General features: G+C 40.5%; 1 protein-coding gene across 3 annotated transcripts; it reads left to right on the top strand.

The window, feature by feature from the left end:
* Positions 1 to 2,574: 2,574 nt before the first annotated feature.
* LOC124212596 (transmembrane protein 114) lies at positions 2,575 to 24,046 on the top strand. 3 transcript variants are annotated; one of them, XM_046612791.2, is made up of 7 exons: positions 2,575 to 3,228; positions 8,966 to 9,092; positions 16,506 to 16,616; positions 17,158 to 17,295; positions 17,412 to 17,509; positions 18,935 to 19,100; positions 22,593 to 24,046. In XM_046612791.2, the coding sequence occupies exons 1-7, from the start codon at positions 3,103 to 3,105 to the stop codon at positions 22,694 to 22,696; spliced, it is 870 nt and encodes a 289-aa protein (XP_046468747.1). In that variant the 5' UTR covers positions 2,575 to 3,102; the 3' UTR covers positions 22,697 to 24,046. The 3 variants fall into 3 exon arrangements, with proteins under 3 accessions (XP_046468747.1, XP_046468746.1, XP_046468748.1); XM_046612790.2 differs by lacking the exon at positions 18,935 to 19,100 and adding an exon at positions 18,718 to 18,883; XM_046612792.2 differs by lacking the exons at positions 2,575 to 3,228; positions 18,935 to 19,100 and adding exons at positions 8,726 to 8,873; positions 18,718 to 18,883.

Here is a 24,046-nt window from a genome sequence, read left to right as displayed (position 1 = left end):
AGAAATGCTCAACCAATGTGGAACAAGTGCAGCGCTAGCTGTAAAACCCGTTAACTTATTGGGTAAATGTGTTAATTTTCATTTTACTTTTACCAAAAATCCGGCTGGCGCACGTCTTCGCGGTCATTCCGAGGCGCCTAGGCATGTTCGTATAACGGTGCCCCCGTATCGGACACCTCGTTTAATCTCGTCTAATACCGAAAACCGGGTATGTAGGTACACTCGTATCTATTACCAATGGGAAATAAAAAAAGAAAAAACAAGAATAATGAATTAAAACAAACACTAATGAAAATGGAAAAAGTTGCGAAAACGGTGCAACAAGTAGATGCGGTTGAAAAAAATCTCTGTGTCTTCGTTCTGTTGCTGAGAACGAGCACAGCGTGCGTATTTTTTTCTGTCTTTTTTTTTTTTGTTTGTATCTTGGATCCCGGAGATATACGAGGAAACTGAGAAGAAAGTGCGGATTCTGCTTTTGGAGTACTGTTAATTGTTACATTCCATACTTGGAGTATAAAGGAAATGTATATTTTCCTTTCGTAAGTATATACGCTAAATCAGGGTGTTGTATACATATTTTCTTTCCCATAGATCACATCTGTGCGTACCGTAGCCGTTACATTTACACAGCTAACTTTTCGTGGGAAAATCGACGCGTTCTGCAGTCTTCTTTTAAGTATTTCTCATGCAAATGAGCCAGTCGACATGAATATACATTCAGGATTTGCCATTACAACTATAGACTGTACGTACGTACCAGAGGTTGTGTGAAACAGCGAGCTGTTATTTCATTATTCTCATTATATCATCATAGCCATTGCAGGTATTTTACACACTGGTGACAATGTTTCGCTGAAATTCATTAAGAAATCTTGAAAGATTCCGATCAAAAGAGACGGAACTTCTCAGAGAATATGATACTGGAATAATCGTTTCCTCGTAAGCGTGTCGTTACCGGAAACTCTGCAAATACTTGGACATTTCATAATAAAATACGGAAAATTTTTAAGATCGAATAGAAGTTTGAACAAAGTTTTCCGCCCTTCTTTACATCGGGGAGAAATACGAGACAACGGCGAACTTTGGTAATTATCGCGACAGAGAAAATTGTCGGGGGGAAAGCAACCGCGATTTGTAATCGAACCGTGGATTATTTTCTTTAAATTTTAATGTCCCCCTTAACTATAAGCGATGAGGACTTTGCATCACCAATAGAGAAATTCTCCGTCGTGTTTGGCCACGTTATACTTCCTGTATACATGTACGACCTTGTAAAATTTATGGCTGAAACGTGTGTGAAGAATGATAATTATATGTCCGGATTGCAGAGTTTGATTAACGGAAAGTCAGTATACTGTTTTACATATTAGGCGTTGCAATTGAATTCGTACAGTTTTACACGTCTGTATTCGTGAAAAAAACGCTACGAATTAATTCCAACACCTAATAAATTGAATCAATAATACGAGAGTGTAGCGTACTGTCATTGCCTGTTGTATTTTACTCCGAGAAAATCACAAAGTCATTGTCCTGTTACTTGATTTCATCGAAAACTTGATGCGCTTACTCGTCTACCTCGCAATCGTGCAAACTACACTAATACCCAGGATCTGATACCCGCATCAAGAGGCTGATTCGTCGACTGGAGTTTAACAGGTATTTTGCCAGTGGCCCGGAAACTTAAGGATCTACACATTTGAATCCCAGGCAGAGGGTAGGGCAGGTATAAGCAGTAGGTATCGGGAAATACGTCGGATAAACGGAGCAGGTACAACGGGTGGCCTGAAATGTCATAAACAAGTTATGCGACGAAGTTATTGGGAGCATTGAAAAGACTCGAGAAACAAGCCCGCTTAGGAATGACGAAGGAACGGAGTCAAACCGGATCAAATAATTCCATCAGGCGGTCAGCTGCCCGCTTCGCATCTATGTGTTATGGTTGAAAGTTTTTTTTAACAGGTTTGTTACAACGCCCAGCGGCAAGGTGTGCGATCATCCGAGGCAATTTCGTTTGGAAAGACGATCCGATTCTCGAAACTCTACCCGATCCGCAATTACATGTTCTACGAAGAATAATCGTACAGCAGCACATTCCGAGATTATTACTAGTTTCTATTACACGTGTTCGCGTTGGCTTATCGCGATAATCTCGCTCCGCGTGAGTTTACTTATTATAGGGCAATCTGCAGATCAGGGACAAAGTGAAAGAGAAAGAGAAAGAGAGAGAGAGAGAGAGAGAGAGAGAGAGAGAGAGAGAGAGAGAGAGAGAGAGAGAGAGAGAGAGAGAGAAAGACCGCCGGGTGGAAATCGGCGGCCGAACCTGTTTCCCGCACCTACAGGATCGTTCACTCCTAAACTCTAGGTAGTCGAAAAATGACGAAGACGGACGAAGATCGAAGAGCCGAAGGTTGAGAACCCCGCACACTTACGCCTTCGCTCCACTCGTATTCCCCCGGATACTATTCATGCTACGCCTGTACCTCCGATACATAGACAGATGCATACCTGTTGCCGCAAGCGATTCGCCCCCACTTTGGGCCTTACCTACGGACCAAGCTGGGCCAGCCAGGCAGGTAGGCAGACCTCCGGACGAGCGGGCCCCTCGGTTTTCTCCATCGCGGTTGTTACTCGTTAGTGCGAGCTGCAGGCACTAAGGAAGGCAGAGTCGCGCAGTGAGTGCTTGGTTACTGGTTACTGGTTAGTGCCGTCGAAGGAACGCTATGCTACGCGAGGATAGCGCACGGACCTTGTTCTCGTACAAAGACTGACTAGTGTTAATTAATTTACGAATAGAGGCGGAAGGAGAGGAGGTGATTTTTTAGTAAAACGAACAGGGAGAGAATCTGAAACGCGAGGACAGATGAGGGATAAATTCTCACGACGACGAGATTGTAAAAACCGCGAATATCGGTGTGAATTGATAACGAGTAACGTCGATCGTACGTAAGTAGGATCGTAATATCGATTGATCCTCGGATCGCTGCAACGTCAGACGGAATTACACCTTTTATCCGTTCTTATTAATTCTCGTCGGTTTCGTACTGTGAAGTGAATTAAATCTCAACTTCGTTTCGAAAGGAAAGTAAATAAGTAAACCTAAAAATGCCTTGTTCCGCGGTGACTCTTTCTCTGGCTACCATCACCGGTATCATCGCCACCGCTCTTCTGGCGATCGCCTTTTCTACGGACAACTGGCTCTACACCGAGGTGAAGCGAGCCCAAATACAGGTTTGTTGAAAATTTTCCAATTATTCCCCTCGGCGGTGGTAAAAAGGCGACCGTTTTTAACCGATCACTTTCGAAACGTTTCGAAACCAGCTGTTGGGATGAAAACAAAAAATGACCGTATAAGCTGAAGGGGAGACGGAAATCTGCATTCCATTTGCAATTGCTGATTTACAATTTACATGTGTACACATTATATACCTATACGTTACTCGGTGAGGTCATGCGACGGGATATTCGCACTTTCAACATGTCGACGATCAGGCCGCGTGTCTGTCCCTCTACGAGGTACAAAAACTTGCCCGATCGCTACCTGCGCAGGTTGTTGCAAGACTTGCAACTGCGTACAGTTGTGTGCCGATGAAGAATCGACTGCTTACGCCGCTTCTTCACCTCCGCCTGAAGAGCTTCGCCCTGGGTAGGAATTATGTTCGGTGGAATGCGTCCAGCGACAGTCTAATCAAAATCAACACCGACGAAGCGGGACCGCGGTGATCGTACGGATGTTCGCCGACACTTTTTTTCTTTTTTTTTTTCTCTTTCTCACATTTTCGAACATGTTTGTCAACGGTGTGTAGGTGAAGTAAGACTCACATTCCAGCTCAGCCGCACCCATGGAACACACTTTCACGCATACTCAGGCGTCTCTGCGATGCAGCGATGTGGGTGTAATAATGTTACACTCCTACCTCTGGACATCTAGCGTTTACGTGCACCGCGAAATGCAGGGAGAAGTGAGCGAGGGTGCAAAACGGATGAAAAAGTGGACTGTTTTTTTTTTTTACCGTTTTATACCCATGTGCACGACTGTACTTTTATGAGTGACCCCTCGGTGAAAATGATTTCTACGATTTTCTAAAAATTTTTCGAAATACTGGAACATTTGGTGTTATTTCGTGAAAAATTGTAAACATGCGTATAGTTTTTCATAAAAACTTGGTCAATATTCATGAAATTTGTAATTTTTAAGAAGTCTACCAGGCGATAAAATTTTCTAAAGAAAATTAACGATTCTTTATGAAAAATTATGCATATTTACAATTTTGTACGGAGCAATACGAAATATTCAAATTTCTAGTCTGCGGTAGAAATTTTCACCAGGACGGCGACGTTCGTAAAGCGCATTTGATGAAACCATAGACAAAATGGTGTTGTTGTTGTTCGGTGAATTTCTCCGTGATGCCAATCGTATAATGAGACTACGTTATTACAATGGAATCCGTGACGCCGCTGACTGCAAACTCAACAAGGCAAACCCGTTTTTTAATAGTCTGTGTCTCTGAGCCTGAGCTAAGCACCACTCGGCGAGTCGAGCAGAGTCGTAACGACGATCCTTTGCTTGTACAGCGGGAAATTCGTGGGAAAGGAGAAACTTTTTATACTCAAACTGGGATATATCATCGACACACGTATTGCGGTTTGAAAGTATAAGAAGGTCGAGGAGAAAAAACGAATTTATACTTATATTAGGTATATAATGTGTATAAAAATTCCAGCCGAGAGCGCAAATCGCGATTTTTTTAAAAATTAAGGACACATCGTAAAGCGTACTGTAATTACGAGCTTGCAACGATCACCGTATTTTTATATTATACCGTTTCAGTTTAGTCTAGTTCATAGCGCTGTGACCGAATTATATTTAATTATTACCGTATGCGATTCGCATCTTCGTATAAATCGTACCCAGACCAACATTTTTCTTAATAATACACGCTGTTTGCGCACACGATGTTGCAAGTTCTCGAGCATCGCGAAAACCCGCAAAATCCGGTTAAATACGGTCATCGAGTGACGTAGATAGATCGTTGGTATTTCGCACTGAATGTGAGAACAAACATTTCTTCCTTGGAATTTGACACGATGAGTCAGAAGCGTAAGAAGAAAGTATTTAGTTTCCTCGACAAACGAATACTGCCTACATTATCCGCTGCATTATCGGTAGATAATTAAAGTAAGTAAAAACCAAGGTAAGTAAGTAAAAACCAAGAAAATCACAAAGATAAATACGTGACCTTCGTGAGTTAATGGCGAGTGCGGACCCGAACGCCTTGGTATTTTCTGCATCGTACCCTGCCGATTTTTGCTCGTGTAGTTTCAATGCCCGGAGTACAGTTATTTCCACTGTACGTACGTGTAAGAACGAAGCAAACGAGTCGGTCGTTCGGAGTGGTTGAGAGGAGTGTGAGAATAACCGCAGGTATACCTTCCGCACACATATACGTATACATACATACATACATATACATATATATATATATATATATGTATGTATATACGAGGCATCTAACCGATATCGCGTTGATGCATTTTTTCCGCACCTGCATGGCGGAGAGACTGCTGCAGGAAGTGCGGTAGATTCTGATGCCCTTTATCGCTGGTTTTGCAACACGGGAAAATACAGTTGGAAGAACTGGAATCTGTGCTGCATTTCCGGTGCTATCTTAATGACTAAGGATGTACGGAACGAACGAATAGTCGGGTCAAAAAAGTATCGCTTGAGTTAGATCTGCGTTTAATCCTAGTCAATTACACCTATGGAAACTTTGGCGTTACTTACACGGGGTTATCCGGACCTCGGGAAATTTTTGAACGTTGTTACTGTACGAAATATTACGTTACGACTTGAACAAAATTCTGAGAGAAAATTTAACAGTTCAGAAATAGACTCCAATACTAACAATAAGTCTAAATCGATCAGCTCTGGTTGCACTTTTTGCATCCTTCTTGTCTCTCGTTTTTGTCGCGACACATTTTTAACCTGACTGTACCTTCCATACGCTACTATTCTAATTGAATCAAACGACAGAGAGCACAAATGTCGATGGAAATGTCATCAGCAGCCGATTTTACGCAACCAGCTGACGCTGGAGAGGAAACAATGCAAAGTACTGTTGCCAGCATTGCAAGGCTGCATTGGAGTACGGCAAGCATATTTATATGACGGAAGAAACTGCACGGCAGAATTCGCATTTGAAGAGTTATTTTGAGCCGGTGCTACAGAAGTTGAAAATTCCTTAACGTCTGACCCGAGAGTGGCATACCTACAAGGGGAAAGTTCAAAGTGTTGCAAAAAATGTAAGCCAGTTTCTTGGCGGAGAAAGAAAATTCTTCACTGATCGTCGTAGGGGTTCGAAAATGCTGCTGGATTAATTGCGCAAAATCTGTAAAGAATTGAATTTCTTGTAAAATGATAAATAGATAGATGTAGTCGTAACCAGTATTTTAATTCTCGTGTAAAATGTACACGTTCACTTTCGTTATTTATACGACCTGTACAACACTGTAATTACGTTTCAGCTTTATAACCTGCGTGTGAGGGATAATATTACTACGCGTCACAGCCTAGAAGAGACTCGGTTCTTCTTTCATCGAGCATATATACAGAAACTAATATCCTGCGAATACTAGCGAGGCAGGAAATGAAACCTCCATTTCTCTTATACAGGTGAAATAAAAGAAAAAAAAAAAAAAAGACAACTCAATTACAGACCTTTGAGGAGAGACGGTCGAGTAAAATCTGTAAAATTATAGATAGCGTGAAAAATTTGTGCGAACAATAATTAAGAAAACGTAAATTTATCATTCGATCAGTCTATGATTCGGATAATCTATTTCTGCCTGTTTTACCATGTACATATTTGCCGAGCAAGGCAAGGATGAATATCATCATTTTGTGTGTCAAAGAAATCGGTCACCCTGCGCATTGAGCGAGGCAAGTGAGGAGGAGAAAAGTTCGCTGCTGCCTCAGCAGGTTTCCGACATCGTCGTCATCGTCGTCGTCGTCTTACCTTCCGCTAGTCGAGCGCCAGCTCCTCATCGCGGTGAAACTAAACTGTGAAAGCAGCAGTGGCGGAAACACGAGACTGACTCTCTTTTTCAAAGAGCCGCTTACACCGGGCAGCTGGGTGTTGATGCTTTATAAATCCACGACCGTTTCGGAATTGATCTTTTGCACATTACCTGCATCATCTCTGAAATGATCAACATCCGTCAGAAATCATATCATGAGCTTAAAAATATCCACAGCATCACTTCGGTTTTGAACAATATCTTACGCGTTCTTGGTTCTCATCCTTTCGGCAGAAAGTAAATTCTGATTCATCATGGTTAATCTTGCAGCTGGTTTTCGGACGAGCAGAATTATCTCAGTAGTCCTCGTTTCTGAAAAACTGACACCACCGGCGTTTTGACGACGAATTCGAATAATTAAAAAGTTAACCCATCAGAATTTCTTACCGAACTGATGATTTTTATCTAGAATTCACTCAGTTACTTGACACTCTCTGCTTATGCTGTGATAAATATCTCGTTTGTCGATCAGATACGAAGAGTTTTGAAAATAATGACAGAGCTACGCGCAACCGGAAGCTGAGGGTCGTTCGCGGTCCTTGGAGAACGGAAATCTCCGGTGAATGTCGGCTCCCCGGATACTTGGGATGTTTACGTTTCATTATGCCGACGAAGACGACGGGTCAGCGGGTCAGTAACCGGCCGGCTGGAGAAGCGTTGCGAGTCGGACATTCATTAGTCGCGTGACCAAGTCGCGTTTCATCCATTACCTGCAATTGAGCAGCATTCGATCTGCGGGATGATAAAATATCCAAATCATCGATTTCACCTGCTGGGAGAATTTCCTGAAGATTTATTTCTTACCGCGATGTTGATATTTTCACACAAGTATGCAGAATTTCGAAAGTGCGACAGATCCGAAGGATCGTACCTTTTGCCCATAATACCTGTAATAAGAATGAAAGAAAATGGCGAGGAAGACGGTATTGAGCGTGAGAAAAGTACGGTTCACACTAACAATAAACGGGAGTTAGCAAAAATAGTCAATCCTCATTTATAGAAGGAAAGAAGGAAGAACGGAATTTCTGCCGTTATCTACTTTCACAGTATATTTCATGCGCGAATGGCATCGACGTTTTATAATCCCATGGCCACGAATCGGACTGACTAACGATGGCTGAAGCCTGATGTCATTTACCGAGATTTACGTAACCGCAGGCCAAAGTCACGTTAGTAAACGTCATTCCGTAGTTGACAGAACATGACCCGTGAACTCCCTGATAATAAAGTTGTTGAAGTTTGGCGCGGGAACTTCTGCGACACGAGTATTTTTTTTTCCTCATCGCATTGTACAACGCGGAGTTACTCGGTAGTAAAGTTCCACAGACCAAGATTATACGTCTTTGTATGCGACAAGTGCGGGAAAATTTGCTATTCATCTAACGTGCTGGAGTATGAGTAAACGATTTAGCGAGGCAAGAGAACGAACGATGGTGCTAGGCGACTTGACTGAGGCCCATTTGTTACACCTACACCGATAGAATTTCAAACCGCATTGTGACAGGTATTGGATAACGCGAGTGACGTGAACGCGCATCGCAAATTTCTTCCCAACCATCAAAGTGATCCAGGTTTTTCCAACAGTTCGAAGCATGGCTGAAACATTTCATGTGATTGAAGTTAGTAACGTAACTGTAGCGATGTGTGTTTAAAAAAAAATCGTTACTACGCACCGTCAGAATTGTATCAAATTTGGTAAACCGTAACGATTGTGAATAAAACATACCAATGTTTTTAAAAGCCAACTTCTTCGAACAGGAACGAAATGAATCAAGCCGATTGATTGATCGGTCCTGATTGTGAGTAGAAAAGCCGGTTTCTTCCTTTGAGAAGTGCAATGGCTTCCAAAATGAGGCAGCTGTAATCAATGCAAGATTTTTTTTTTTTTCAGCAATATGCCGCGAAGAATCGAGAGCAGAGTATGCAGCTGGTTGACCAGATGAACTCCAAGTTTTACTACTACACAAGGACTCAGGGACTCTTCAGGATATGTTATCCGAAGGAGAGACCACCGACTGGTAAGTGGCTGATAGACGCGGAGCTGAGAGTTGATCACGATCTAAGATAAGTGTACCAATTATCGACTCTGTCCAAATTATTGACCTTTTCTGGTTGTGTATACATGTTTGATCCTTATTTCTAAAGTTACCTAAGAATAAATTTACACTCTCTAAGTCTCTAGTAATTGGTTTTAGGTTGATCAATAAATTCCAAATATTTTTTTAAATAAAAGGGTCAAGAATTGGGTCTAGACGTAACCGGTACTCATAACTGGTACGCTTATCTTTGTAGAGACTGCAACCTGCAAAGTCTCGTCTTCGTGTTTCATGTAATAACACATTGTAGGAAAATTGCCATTTGTAACGGACTTTCTTTTGATGGTGCGGCGCGAGAAAGATAGAGAAAAAACTGCAGCCGAGGGACGTAAAGGCGAATAGATTTTCCGCCGATCACCGATTTCCCGGTTCGCGATTCATGCCCGAGTATCGAATTATGGCCTCCATGGTCAGTTGGACGAAGAAATCCACCGTTTCGTGAAATTACAAGCCGTTCACGTGTGGGTACAATGACTGTCGAGGCGGTAATTGCAGGAGCAATGCGCGACACCGTTATGTGCCTGTATCTACTTAGGATTGGCCTGCACGACATTGTTTCATTGTCGGATTTCGTAAATGTTATTGTCGAGACGCGTATCGACCCTCGCCGTTCAAGGCGAACATTTACCGCCTTGTTATCAGCGTGTAATTGTGTCACGAAATGTCCGACCTATCATTAAGAACGGGTAATTAAATAACAATAGTCATACTATTTTCTTAACGTCATAGAAAAAGTTATCGATGCCGTTCGACCAACAACCAAGAAGCAGTAGGAATTTCAATTGGGAAGTGTGCGGAACAATTTCGATGCGTAGATTCGCAATCTCATTTTTTTTTTTTTTTTTTTTTTTTTTTGCAATTAGGATTCTGTGCGAATTCTTTAGATTCTAACATTTTTCGAATTATACGAACATGCGATTCGCATTCACAAATAAATTACCTTCACGTTTGGATATCCACTAAAAATGTATGATGATATACGTGCCGTGATTGCACCCTCAGATTATACGAAGGTCCATTATATATGACGTATTTCACATATTGCATTAATTGATACGCTGTGCGGTAATTAGTGCGTGGGTAATTAGGCAGTAAAAACAGTTACAAGCACAAATAGGATTTTGTGTGGTGTTCAGGGACTTGACGGATTTACCGCCGATGGTGCGACGAGAATCTAATATTGCAACGCATCCTCAATTTACCAACTTCGTAAATTAGTTTCAGTTTCATTCCCAAAGCTATTTCACCGAATTCGAATATTGCAAATATGAGAAATTCCGAATTTGAAAAGTTCCGAAAGCGCTAAAGTTCAAATTTTTGGTGGCGAAACTTGAAGTAAAGAAATCATACTTTGACGAAACATCAAAATTTCGAATGGTCCGAAACCTGACGCTGAAAGTTCCGAATGATCGAAGATTTTCAGTTCCGTGACTTTCTGGCACGGTGAAATTTCACCACTTTGATCTTTCTTTATTTTGGATTTTCGACATTTTTACGTTCGGAATCCCGGTCATTCTGATTTTCGCTTTTTCTGATTTTTTACACCCACTCGTTGAGTAAACTATGCTGTCTAAGTAGATTTTATTTATCGGAATTATTCCCTATCGGAACTGGAATTTTCGAAATCGTGCGTTTAGGAACTTTCAAACCGTCGGCTTTCCAACCATTCGAAACTTTGTTGTTTCGTAAAATTTTCATCTCCTTACTTCAAGTTTCACCACCAAGTAATTCGGAATTAGGTGTTATCGGAACTTTTCGAATTCGAAACTTCAACCCCGCCCCTTAATTGACGGTTATTCGGCGTGTACAGCGTGGTGAAATTTTAAGCTTGCGAATAGATTTTGCGCGATCGATATAAAAATGTAGAACAATGTAGCAAAAAAGTAAAATCTCATACAGGTGGAACTTGGAATCGGGTGAAATCCTAAACGGAGCTTAGCTTTCGTATAATTTCACGAACAAGTTAATCGGCGAAAATTTGTTGAAGTCAAGTACGTACGATACAATCTTTCTCTCCAGTTCTGCATCGCACGCGTGGAATTCTCGCGAAAAAGATTATTTCAGCCAGCTTTCGACTGTAACCTAAAAACTCAAGCACTTTCGCACTTTGAGTTTATTACTCGACAGTCTGTAACGATATCCACAAAACGAGTTTTTCGGCTCTAATCGCGCAGTTGTATCGGCAGTTTGCGAGGTCCGGTCTCGACGCATCCTTTCGATTAATTAATCGGTCCCCCAATTTAATCTGTATAATTACGATCGGTGTCTGCGCTCAACCGCGAATTAAATGGCGAAATATTTCGGCGATTTTCTTCGCAACTGGCTGAAATACGAGGTTAATATTCTTTGTCTTTTTCTCCTCGACTTCGGCGTTATTTTTTCAAGGTAACAGTGCAGCTCCGCCTAACTCACCGCGACTTTCTATATCTACCTTTCTGAAAAGTAGAAAAGTATTTCACGTAATGGGTTAATGGGCAAGGTGAAGAGACGGGGTCGGATTGCCGTATTAATACGGTAGACGGCGGTGCCTGGGAATTAGAAAATGGTGAATTTGAAGAAACGGAAAAAGAAGCGTTCCCATATTGTTATCAGACGGCGAAATCTGCATCGCACATATCGTGATTTCTGCATGGGTGTCGGGGAGGCGAGAGTTTCTTAAAAATTGTTATTCCTGAGAGAATAGTTGGGCGAAAAGGGGTCACAGAAAAAGTGATGGAAACGTTTGCGAGACGTGCCGTTCGCGCGGCATCTCCGATTGTGATCAACAATGCCTTGTAATTAATTCCGTAAAGTGAAGTTAAACGGCTGTTCTTCTCAGGAAATAGATCAATAGTCAGATCCGGCCTCGACACACTTCGCACGGCGTTACACAGAGGCATGTTACGTGTATGTACGTGCTCCTTAAGGTATTCATCTTGACAATGAGACAAGCAAGTTGTTTCGGAAGGTTTGAAAGAATTACACAGGTCTGCAAGAAAATATTTCATTTCAGCTGCATGGGATGTTTTTGACAGATAACTTCCATTTCCCTTCTTCGCGTACGGTATTCTTGCAAAATACACGGTGTTTGGATAAAAAAAAGAAAGCTTAACAATAATGAAAAACACCAGCATTTTGTTACAACGAACCAAACAATATTTCTTGTAAGATTAAACAAGAAATAAGAAATCACTTTTGCATAGGATTTTCAGAATCAAGAATACAGGTTACCAGATTTCGAGTTAAACGGGATTTTCGCTATAAATGAAACTACAAACACGAGTTCAAAGGAAAAAACCTGACGTGATGGAGTTTTTTTTGAGTACTTTTTCCTGATTCCAGTGAGTAAAAATCTATAAGAAACAGTATAAAAAAATCTGTGCACGTTTTTGGTTGGAGACCTGAGTTGTAGTTTCTTGTTTTGCCAGGTGCAGTCTGACAATTCGACAGTGTTGCTTTGACGATTCAAGGCGTTATGGGATTTGGGAACCGGTACTTCCGCATGCTTGCCAACCCGAGTAATAACTGCTCTGTGTCGTAACTGTTCTACACCGCAAGTTGAACAGCTTAATTGTCGTCACGCAGTTGAGCTATTGGACTCAAAACGGTACTCGGTACATTCGTAGTACGTGTCTAAGACTAACAAGTCTTACTCGATAACGAACCGAGAGAAAAGTCGTCGAGCTTTTTCTGCCGCTGTAGCATATAAAATGCAACTTGCGATTCAAACTTCCTCCAATTTTTCAAGCACATACATGCAGCATCATGGTTTTGATCCGTTTCAGGTCGTTCAGCCGTTCAAACTACGCGTAAAATCGCCACAATTTTAACCAATTTATTCACTTATTCACCCAGGCTTCGCGTTCCCGCGGTTTAACCGCAAAAACTCTTCGGTTATATGTTAATGTACAGAATGTATATATTGCATACAAGAGCAGAGAACTGAATTTATCGAGTATTCTGTTGGAAAGCGGGAACGAAAGGCGGCAGATTCAGGAGGCGGTTGAATATCCCACGATTTGTTATTATAAAGGCACGTCTTATTGCGATAGTTTACTCCAAGTCTCGGATATCGAAGCTCCGGAATCCAAGCGCCGTTTCTCAACACCCTGGCACTTGTAGAGAATGTGTCTTCGACGTCATATTGCTCGTATACCTTTCAGCTATAGACGGACATAGATTTGCCGTGCAACCCGCCGATTGTTGGACTGATATACCTACAATACAGTGAAAGACAGTGGTACCGAGTCACGTTACGTCGAATATACAGCTGTTGCTGCTACAAAGGCATGTCTTAATTGATTGCAGTGAGAAATGAGAGGCGTATAGAAGCGTTCTAATTAATTTTTGAACAAGAATACGGGATGTGAAACCGAAAGTTGTGTTATATGTGATTAAAAAACAATCAGATACAATATGGTATGTAGGAGTAGGAGTTCGATGGATCGGTGGCCGATATTTTCCGTTTACACGGTAGAAGTTTATATTTCTAGGAGTTAGATTATTGTCTTTAGGTGTAATAATCACCTTTCGCAGAGGAAACAATACAGAGACATCGTGATGTATATTAGGCAGACATTGAATTAATGTCTTTACGTTCATTGACAAAGTGATCCAAGAATTTACGGATAATGCGCGATATGGTAATTCTTGTATGCACGTAAAATTCAAGCAAACAATTCAATGCTGTTTCTGCTCAATTCTCGCCGAGACAGAGAGAGAGAGAGAGAGAGAGAGAGAGAGAGAGAGAGAGAGAAAGGAACTATTATAACAACGCCTGGGGAATTGATCTGGGAGTTCGGCTAGTAGACGACGGCGACTACAATGGCGCGGTTCCGAAGTGTCCCGTCAACAATAATAAATTGTTATTCGATGCAAAATAGACGGGTACCGTTTCCTGACCGAACGCACCTTATAGGATCGTACAGAGTCTCCTTACTTCCGGCAGGAGTTTCCGGCCGATTGCGTTATACTGTTAATCGCAAACGTGAGCCCGCGAATAGCTGAGTAATTTATTGAAACGACGTGCAGTATAATATACCCGGTGCATGATGACCCACATTACACTACACCCGAAAAAGAAAGTACATATTTCGTTTATATTCGCACGCGTCACAGGCATGAGAACGTACACGTATGCCTATTACGCGTGTATATGTCGTTAGGCGTACGATTCGGTTAGAACCTCCTTTACAGGGAACATGTGTACACGTATGTATACACAATTATACAAAAGCCGATAAAATAAAACAGCTTCTTGATTCACGTATAATCTCAAATTTTGAAATATGTAGGCTCGGGTGGTTCATTTTTTAACTTTTTTGAGAGAAATGTCACAGATTTCTCGAGCGTTACCTTGAAAAAAAAGTTGAAACGTGAACCACCCTAATGCGTACCGCGATTGAAGAAAACGAGTAAAATCCCGACTCGTGAAGAAGGCGGCGAATCATTGTTCGACTTGAATTATATACCTGCTGTGGCGAGCCGAACGTGTCCGTCCGTAAAGAAACGGCTGCACCAGAGCATTGACTCGTAACTGTATCCTGAGCGGCAGTCCACACTAGACCATAAGTTGATGGGAAGGAAGGCAAAAAGCCGAGAGGACGGAACAGCGATTGCTACCGACTCCTGGGGAGGTTCCTCGCGTTACACATACTCGGCGGAAACGGAGAAACGAAGAGGAACTGCAGGTGTAATAACAAGAAATATTATTCCAGCTGTTTCTGAACCATGCGAACGTATTTTTATACAAATTTATGGAAGTCTCACTTTGATCCGAAACGCTTTGAATCGTAAGACACAATGGAACGATGAGTCTAGTAGCGTAGAAATGTTGCGATAAAAAAGGTTTGCTTCGATCTGCGTCGAGGGCTCCGAAATAAAACCGTAACAACGAGTGAGTATCGTACAGAAAGACGTGCAGGTTCCAGTGTCCTTATCCCCGTTAGTAGCGGGGTGAAATCGCGTCCTTCGGTTCATGAAGAAAACGCGTAGCTATGTGTATTTGCGTTTTTCCCTCCGCACGCACTCACGTTGTACGACTTTTACATCGTATCTTTCAGCGACAAAAAGTTTGTACAACGACCGTGAAGGAGGCACGTGGGTAATTACTTCTAATGGTTACTACAATAGTCGAGTAGCGAGAAAAACATCGTACGATTTGTAGAGAATGCACCGTATGTGAGCACGGTACGCACGTGGCTTCAGCAAAAGATATTTTCATTACAATTGAAATTCAACTTTGATTGCGTGTAATGCGGACGTAGGCAGACATCGTTCCTATTCGTAAACATAATGTGCGTCTCGGTTGCTTCGTGGCAACGACGTCTTCCACCCACTTTAATTACCGGCAAATCGATACTCGATTATAGCAGCCAACTGATCTTTCAGTTACATTCAGAAGCCAAAAATTTCCCCTAGAGACTTGAAAATCACGATTGCTTGTTGTTTGTTCAGTATTTGACATAAAAAAATTACCGCTGATAACTCCAGTTATTAAGTTACGCAATATACTTCGTTCGTTTTACTTTGGTGCCTTCTCGTTCAATCCACCGTAATTTTCAGGTACATCGACCTGATTATACCCATGGCGAAACTCGAAAATGACTTCGTTCTACTTTTCGCACAATCGAGGCCTGTGGAGTATAAAATATTGATGGATTCACCGTTGTGCCAGAATTCTGGACTTTCGTTTGGTCTTGCCATGGAACACGAATTTCCGTCCTCTAGACGTTACGCGCGCTTTGATCGCTATTTTGAAAACCGCTTTGCTCCGATTCATGGTATTGAACTTTGAATACGCACGTAGGCGTATCTGTACTGGTTATACGATGTATTATGGGTATACAATTTGGAGTAAGCAAGACTCGTGATCAACGGCGACGACACGCTGCGATAATAGGGTACAATACTGTACCTTAACAATGGAATGCTCGAATCCCACTCCGAGTGGTCCGTGATTCCGAGATACGACGGTGACACTTCACATTATAACCAATTGTGGAATACTATTTACAGACATGAAAACACAGTAAGACGATCGCGTTACGAGTATATTTTCGTCGGCCATGGTAGCTGATTGTTATACAGTTTTGTTCCATTTTCAGGGACAAAATCGAGCGCACGTGTCGTCGAACCTGTTTTTCTCGCACGAAAAATCGACGTGTAATATGTTATATCGCTATCAAATTTACAACATACGTATCCATTATGAAGCGAAGAGTATATATAAGGATCTCAGGAATCACAATGCTGCAGTTTCTTCTTATCGTATTGCACACTTAGCGATAAGCACAATTTCTCATGATAGCCATGGCCAACAGCACGTTTCAAGTATGTCCTTTTATCATTTTCCAGTCGAGACTTACCTCAGCCCGGTGGAAACTCACTGTATGAATATCGACTACTTCATCCCGGACGAGGAGAACCAGACGAGGGGTTTCTCAGACGACGCTATAGCTCGCCTTCGTAAGCACCTTTCACGATCCTTCTATCGTTTTGAATCCTTTTTTCTTTTTCTCTTTTTTTTTTAAATCCGAAACAACGCCTCGAGCCGAAAGGCATACCCTGGGTCTGTGTTTGGAGAACAAGGACGTCCATTATTAATAATTTCTTTCTAAACTAGACTCTAGATTTGATCTATACATATATGTAATTCGTATACCTGTAACGCAAGAGTCTCACAAAGAAACTTTACAGTCCATGAAGTGGTAGGCTTCGTGGTATATTAGAAAGCACGGTAGTAAAAAGAATCTGCAGACTATTGTACGGTTGGCAGAGTGAACAAGAAAAAAAAAAAATAAAAATTTCATTGCCGAGAAGAAAATGTAAAAAAATAGATGAAATATATAAGCGTACTTAGCATAATTTTGCATAGACACGCGTTGCTGGGCTCGATAATCGATGAACGAGCCGTTGTCCCAAAGTGACTGTATAAAACTATAATTACTGGGCTTAATGCTGTTCCAATTTTTTGTATGCCGGTTGTGGTTCGTCTTGAATTTTACAGATATGGGCAGATCGGTGATCGCCTTGTTCATGGTTGGATTTTTGGCAATCTTTTCCGCATTCTGGACCGGAGTTGTTGGCTGCTGGCGAAGGTCTCCAGGAAACATAACAGCGACGGCTATTCTGATGCTCTTCGCCTGTGAGTATCGAATTGCTCTGATGAGGTTCAAATTAACCACTGAAGCAATTATTTTCGCTTTCTCGAATTACCCGAGCGTGAATTTTTCTCTTTCATTTACCCGCGACACATCGAAGGTCTCTTGAGCGCTGGTGGTATGGGACTTTGGCACGGGGTCGAGTACTATGAGAAGGAGAAGGTCGTCGGTGAGGAATATTATCAGCAATGGAGCAACGTGAGTAACGAATCGGCAAACTATCAGTTCACACGTAGCGTTCTTACAGGAACTTACGGTTGACTGTTTAACCTTGGAACGGTAACGGGGGGTGAAAAACGCCCAAATCTCGTAAATTCCATCTCTCGGGTACCCGAGAGAATCTCTCATTCCCCCCTCTAACAAAATAACGTTACCGTTCTAGGGTTAATAAGCTACACCGCAATATACGACGCAGCAAAAATTTTTCCCTGCATATTTGCCCTTACAGACAGATTTAAAAAAACTTGGCGTGCTATATTCTCCGTAATTATTATTTGGCAAGGTCAAACTGAGCGTAGGAGTCGCAGGAAGTACGGCCTAGTCAAACATTCCTGTATACCTACGTCTAACGTTGAATGATTTCTAAGCGTGACGATACTTGAGGTGCCTCACAGACATTAGAGAGGAGAAATACGCGTTTAATGTTATATCTTTATCTCTGTCGTAAAGCGAAGGAAAAAAGGAGGAACTTCGGAAAGGTTCGACGCAATATACGTCTGCCTCTTTACGCGACAATTTCTTTTGACCTCTCTTTACGGAGGCGGTGATGAGAAAATTATTCTGTCTCTTTAGTTTTGGGAATAAATAAGATTACGTATCTTTACCATTGATTTGCGAAAATTATTAGAGTATATTATGCGGTGAGTTTTTCTAACAACGGAACGAATCGTGCTCCTGAATGAGGCAACCCGAGTCACAGTTTATGTTTAGGTTGAGCACCGCGTACCGGCCATTCCAAATATCGTCGAAACAGTTGAATCAAGGTTTGGGATGGCCGTGGGGAGATAAGGTGCTCAACCTGAACATGAGCTGTAACTCCGGTTGCCTGAATCAGGCGCACGGATCGTTCCTCTTCTAAAAAAAGCTCACGTCATACTTGATTCGTACTCTTATTCAAGGATGTCTCGCGCTACTGCATAGTCAACATGCAGCTTGCAGAGATCACACGTATGTATGACATCCCTGGTGAAAATTTCTACTACTACGATTTTATACAGAATTTGAAACATTTCGTACAAAATTGTATACATGTATAATTTTTGGTAAAGAATAGTTAATTTTCGTCAAAATTTATCGTTTTCATTGGCCAGGGATACACGTATACACACATAAACACAAGTGATGCGGAAAAGTAAAAATCCCCGCAACGGTGAGACTGCGGTGTGAATCAAAATGATGATCAACAGGTGCTGAAGGATAACGTGGGGCAGTGGTACGACTGGTCATTCTACTTGGCGTGGCTCGGGGTGGCGACATGTTTGGCCGCCATGACACTTTTCCTAATTGCAGCATCCTGCCTGCGAAAGGAGCGAGCGCGGGAGCAGGCGCAGAATGTCCAGTACATAATGCCAGGTGGGAATAACCGACGCGAACGATAATCCACCCTTGAATTAACCGTTCTAGGTATTGAAGGACAACTCGATAGTGTCCTACGATTGGTCGTACGTCGTCGCTTGGGTCGGCGTCGGTTGGTCTCTGGTCAGCGCGATCCTGTTTAGCGCAGCGGCCATTTGCTTGCGGGGCGAACGCTTGCGAGAGGAGGCTATGAACATGCAGTACCTCATGCCTGGTATAACAATTTGCTTTTACTAACTTTATACACATCTACCCACCTACCTACCTGCCTACCTACGACGACGGTAGCAATAATGACATAATACGTGATCGCATGGTTTGAAAAACAAAGATTAAACGCGACTTACACTTTTACTAAACAATTTCGTCGTCCGTACAATTATAGTTACAACGATGCTGAGCAATGTTTCGTAATACGATCGCACAAACTTTTTTATACTTATTTTGGTGTCTCGTCGCAATCGTTTTCTGTATGTAGGTACCGTACATTTAGAGTACTTTGCCAATTTGATTTTACCTAGCGTGAAAAAAGAAACGATGGGTAAAGAAATTATCGGCGTAGCTTGATTATTTTTTTCACTCTTTTCCGAAAGTCGAGTGTAAGTTTGTCTTTCTTGTCGGAAGGATAGTGCGGTAATGTTTGAACGATTATAAGGCGAAGGATATAAGCCAACGCTTTTTTGCGGCTTTAGACGGGATGAAATGAAAATCTTAAATCCAGGTGCTCGTGCGTTAGGGTGGTTCGTATTTAGGGTGTTGAAGTTTTTCCGCCCGACCCCCTAAATCGGCTTCAAATAATTCCAGAACAATTGCTTAATTTTATTAGATTTTTACCAAATTTTTAGTACCATTGTTACTTTTACAATAAAATATGTACCGGGAAAAGAAACGTTTTACCCACGTTATTTCCACAACAAACTTCAATCGCAAAGCGCACTATCCTAGAGCTGAGGTAAAAATCTGAAAAATTATACAATTTATTTCCAACTATTTCAAGTTAATTTGGGGGATGGGGGCGGCAAAAATTCGTGAACACGCTAAATAAGAACCACCCTGCTGTGCATGGATACCGATGTACACGGAGCTGATATGCCACCCCATACCGAAAGGCGTATTGATTATACGTCAAGCGACGACTTCGTGGAACAGACAGCCGAATTTGTGACGCGAAAATATGTTGGTAGAAAACTTTATATACCTGTGCCTGTACATAGATATATAGTATATACGCAGTAACCCGACTTGACGTAAACTGTTTAATGAAGTTGGGTATAAAGAATATCGCTAGCAAGAACTTGCATCAATTATGTTATGCAAGGATGCTCGTACATTTGAATTAATTGTTTTACGGAAAGCTCAAAAGTAATCTTTGTAGTTCAATTTTTGTGCACATGGGATATGAGAATAAAAATTTAGACACAAGTGATTGACCGAAACGTTTGCGAGGTGATTCGTTATTGACCATATTAATGATTGCAATCAGCTTATTCAATTCCTGAAAAGATTGAGATTTGTTCTTATTCATCGACGAGGTATTTTGCATCGTTTGTAAACGGGCTACAAAATGTAATAAAAATTAAAGTCATCTTAAAGATAGCGTAGTTGATTGAGACAAATATAATGCTGTTCCGTATTATACGTTATACAGTTTACAACTTGCGAAACTGGGTTATGCGAAAAACAGATTCTCGTTTCTTTAATTTCCCGTAACCACCGGTATTATTATAGCCTATGGTCGATTGGATTTAATTTAAATTTCACTGAGCCCGAACGTCCATTCATTCAAATGATTTCTCTCCTCTTTAGACTTTAGTGTGTAGCAGTAATAGAGTTTTTCCTGATTTCTGAGTAAAATACTGACCAACGTAAGTGCGAACTTTTACTTTCTAGATCTGTGTTTCATATACAGGTACGTCTGGATAAATTGAATAATTAGTTAAGCTCTGCGTGCACCCCGAAGATCCTGAAATATATAATCTAGTCATCCGGGATTGCTAAATAAACTCAAGGAGAAATTGCGAATCTCCGCGAAATGATTGAAGCACCACGTCTTATATTGGAATACATGATTAGAATCTCGAATTCGGTTGCTTCAGTGTTTTAACGCCGGTTGCGGAATATTGAGGTGATTCAAACTCCAATTATCGCAGGCTCTTGCAGGAGAGTGTAGAACACTTCGTGGATCATGCAATTAGGCCTCGATCGTTAATTCGGCGAATCATACACGTTCGTTTAATTATGAAAACCCCCTGCCCTGATATCATGGTTCTTCGTCAGCTAATTTCTGCTTTCTTAACAATAAATATAAATACTCCATGTAATTAAAACATCGTGATCATTATTATATCACGGCTGTACAAAGAACTGACTTTTACCTGTTACACAATGTTACATTATAGTCATATTGTGTAGTAATTTTTTGTACATACATTGCATTGAATACGTCACATGTCATATTACACATTTAATATCAAGAATAACATACATCCAAACGCATAAGCACGGCTTACTCTTAATACGCACAATTATAACTATATGTATAATAATTTCCTAAAACGCCATTTACACCACACAATTTTCGTGCATGCAAAATGACTTGAGACGGCGCGAATGCGGTTTTGAATTTTCTCGTGCTATTTACTGTGTGTACAATTCGCGTCCCGGTGTAATTACTTGTGAGACTTTTTTCATTCATCCCACGGTCTGCTTATCTCAAATGACTATTGAAGCAGCAGAGTCACGCTCTATATAGAATACTTTCTATATCATTTTACGTCCGACGATCGCATCTCGACTTTATATAGCTGCGCGCAGCGTTAACCGCGTATTATATTGTATCAATGTGTACATATACATATATATACATATATATCTGCTACCGGGGCGTTAAGTATACACCATCAGCATACCTATAAAGGTACCCACCTACTTACACTCCAAAGATTTTCCGTAGTTTTCTATTCCGAAAGCGTTAAAATAATACTACGTATAATATCGTAAATAACAGTTTACTCAAATTGCTTCTCTTATTATACATATGAGAATCATTGAGGAGCATCGATTTTACATTTCATGTATATATTGTACAAAACGTTTCTCTATATTATGCATGTACTAGTGATAATAATTCGCAAAAGAGAATGAATTGATTCTCACCCGGATACAAATTTACTGACATATTATGACAAAAAGAATTTCGACTCGCTGGGCTCTTCCCTTTTATTGCTTCTTTTAATGTTCTAATTCAATTTCGCGTTCAGGCTGCGAGTTGAATTGCTTCTCCGACAAATCAACACCTGCAAATTAAAGCGTTAATGACAAATGTTTCATTAGAAAGGAAGAAACGGCTTTCCATTTATTATTGTTCTCCCAAGTTTTGACTTGACACCTTGCTAAGCCTGCGGGAAAATCTATACTGCAGTACTGCAGTACCGAATATCATGCAAATTATTCAAGTCATTCGAAACAATTTCCCGAAAATAGTAGATAAAATTAACGATTATACAAAATTTAAGAAACGGAGAGACGCGAGTATCTTTAAAAATATTTTTTCTTTGTTATTCTTTGCAAAATTTTCTTCAAACTTTTGTATTCCGTGATGCAAAGTATTATAAATCATGGTCATGGTCGATTTGCAATTATAAGACAGTAAAGAAATTTCCAAGGGAGATAATCGTCATTAACTATACGTTGATTATGTTCACAGTTTATCCGCAAAAGCAACAATACGCATACGCCGGTTATCCCCCGCCTGCCGCCTATCCAGGGCCGTATTATCACGGTTCCCAATACGGCCCGTACAACTACTGATCTCGTCGAGGAGTGAGAAGAGAGAAAGAAAGAGCGGAAAATGGAATTCGAGAAAATGGTTGAAAATTAAATTAAATTCTACAAGGAATTTAACGGAGCGGCGATAAATTACCAATTAGGCTATTCATTCATATGAATTCTGGAAATGGAATTTGTATTGCAATAATATTATTTGTTATCTATATTTAGTTATCATACATTATAGTGTGTATGTGCGAGTTACGCAGTGCTGCCGAGGTGTGCATATTATATGCATATATATATATGTATAATACCCGAACTAGGCCCAGTATAGTTTATTTATAAACGATTATAATTCGATCACAGGTTATTATACAAATGTAATTACTCTCTTTTTATATTAGAACGTACGAGTTTTTCACGATAGGAAATTATTACGCAAATAGATACGTTAGTTCGCCGTAATCGAATGGACTGAATTGAAGTTAGATGCCGCTCTCCGTTATAACGGGCCTAATTCTTTGGGTTTATGGTTTTGTTTTATTTTTTTTTACCGTTCATTTTTACTATTTTTTTTTTTATTTTGTTTTTTTTTATCAATATTATGATTTTTGATTATCATAATTTATATATGTATACATATATATATAGAACGAATGATTATAAATACTTATTATTATCATAAACATCGAACTAATTAACCACGCGAAGGTTGCTCAAATTCTGTAATAAATAGTATCGAAGTATATGTATAGTAGTATACAACATACTGTTTGGTATTTTATTCTTTATAATTGTATGTTATAATCAATGCTGCATACAGTGGTAATGACAATTTCCGAAATAGATTCATTATTTTAACGCAAACGTATAATAATAAAAGCGAGTATAATCTTGGAATATATACGTAGTAATCTACGTCATCCCCCCCCCTCCCCCCCTCCCCTTTTTACATCACTACAGAGTTTTTTTTATATTTCAAAACTCTATAACGAATCATGCCTGGTTCATGACACTTTTGTAAAACGATTTGTACTTAATTATAATGATTTTTAAAATTATTTGTAATATTGTTATTGCAAAAAGTAAAGGAAACAATGTGTAAATTGTAAATTTATAACGATTTAGTAATAATAATAGTTATACCATCATCGATATTAATAAACTGGAATAAAATAAGTTTTCATCATCGTATAACATGTACGATAATTTACCTGCTGTTGCGCATAATTCAAATTATATCGTCACCTATCAATGATTAAAATAACTTTGGCGTGCTCTATCTCGAAAGAAACTGACTTGAAGAAAAAAAACGTGCATCGATTTGTCCATTTTCATATCACTGTTCTATGTATAACCGTTTCAGTTTGTATCATATCCTGCAAAACA

This window comes from Neodiprion pinetum, chromosome 2, assembly GCF_021155775.2.
Source record: "Neodiprion pinetum isolate iyNeoPine1 chromosome 2, iyNeoPine1.2, whole genome shotgun sequence".
Lineage (NCBI taxonomy): Eukaryota > Metazoa > Arthropoda > Insecta > Hymenoptera > Diprionidae > Neodiprion > Neodiprion pinetum.
This window is presented reverse-complemented; position numbering and strand designations above follow the sequence as displayed.

Excerpts from the sequence above, each read along its gene's own strand:
- LOC124212596 (XM_046612791.2), top strand. The coding sequence starts at position 3,103 with ATGCCTTGTTCCGCGGTGACTCTTTCTCTGGCTACCATCACCGGTATC. Across the intron at positions 3,229-8,965 it reads TGAAGCGAGCCCAAATACAG|CAATATGCCGCGAAGAATCG; the intron begins GTTTGTTGAAAA and ends TTTTTTTTTCAG. Across the intron at positions 19,101-22,592 it reads CATGCAGTACCTCATGCCTG|TTTATCCGCAAAAGCAACAA; the intron begins GTATAACAATTT and ends TTATGTTCACAG.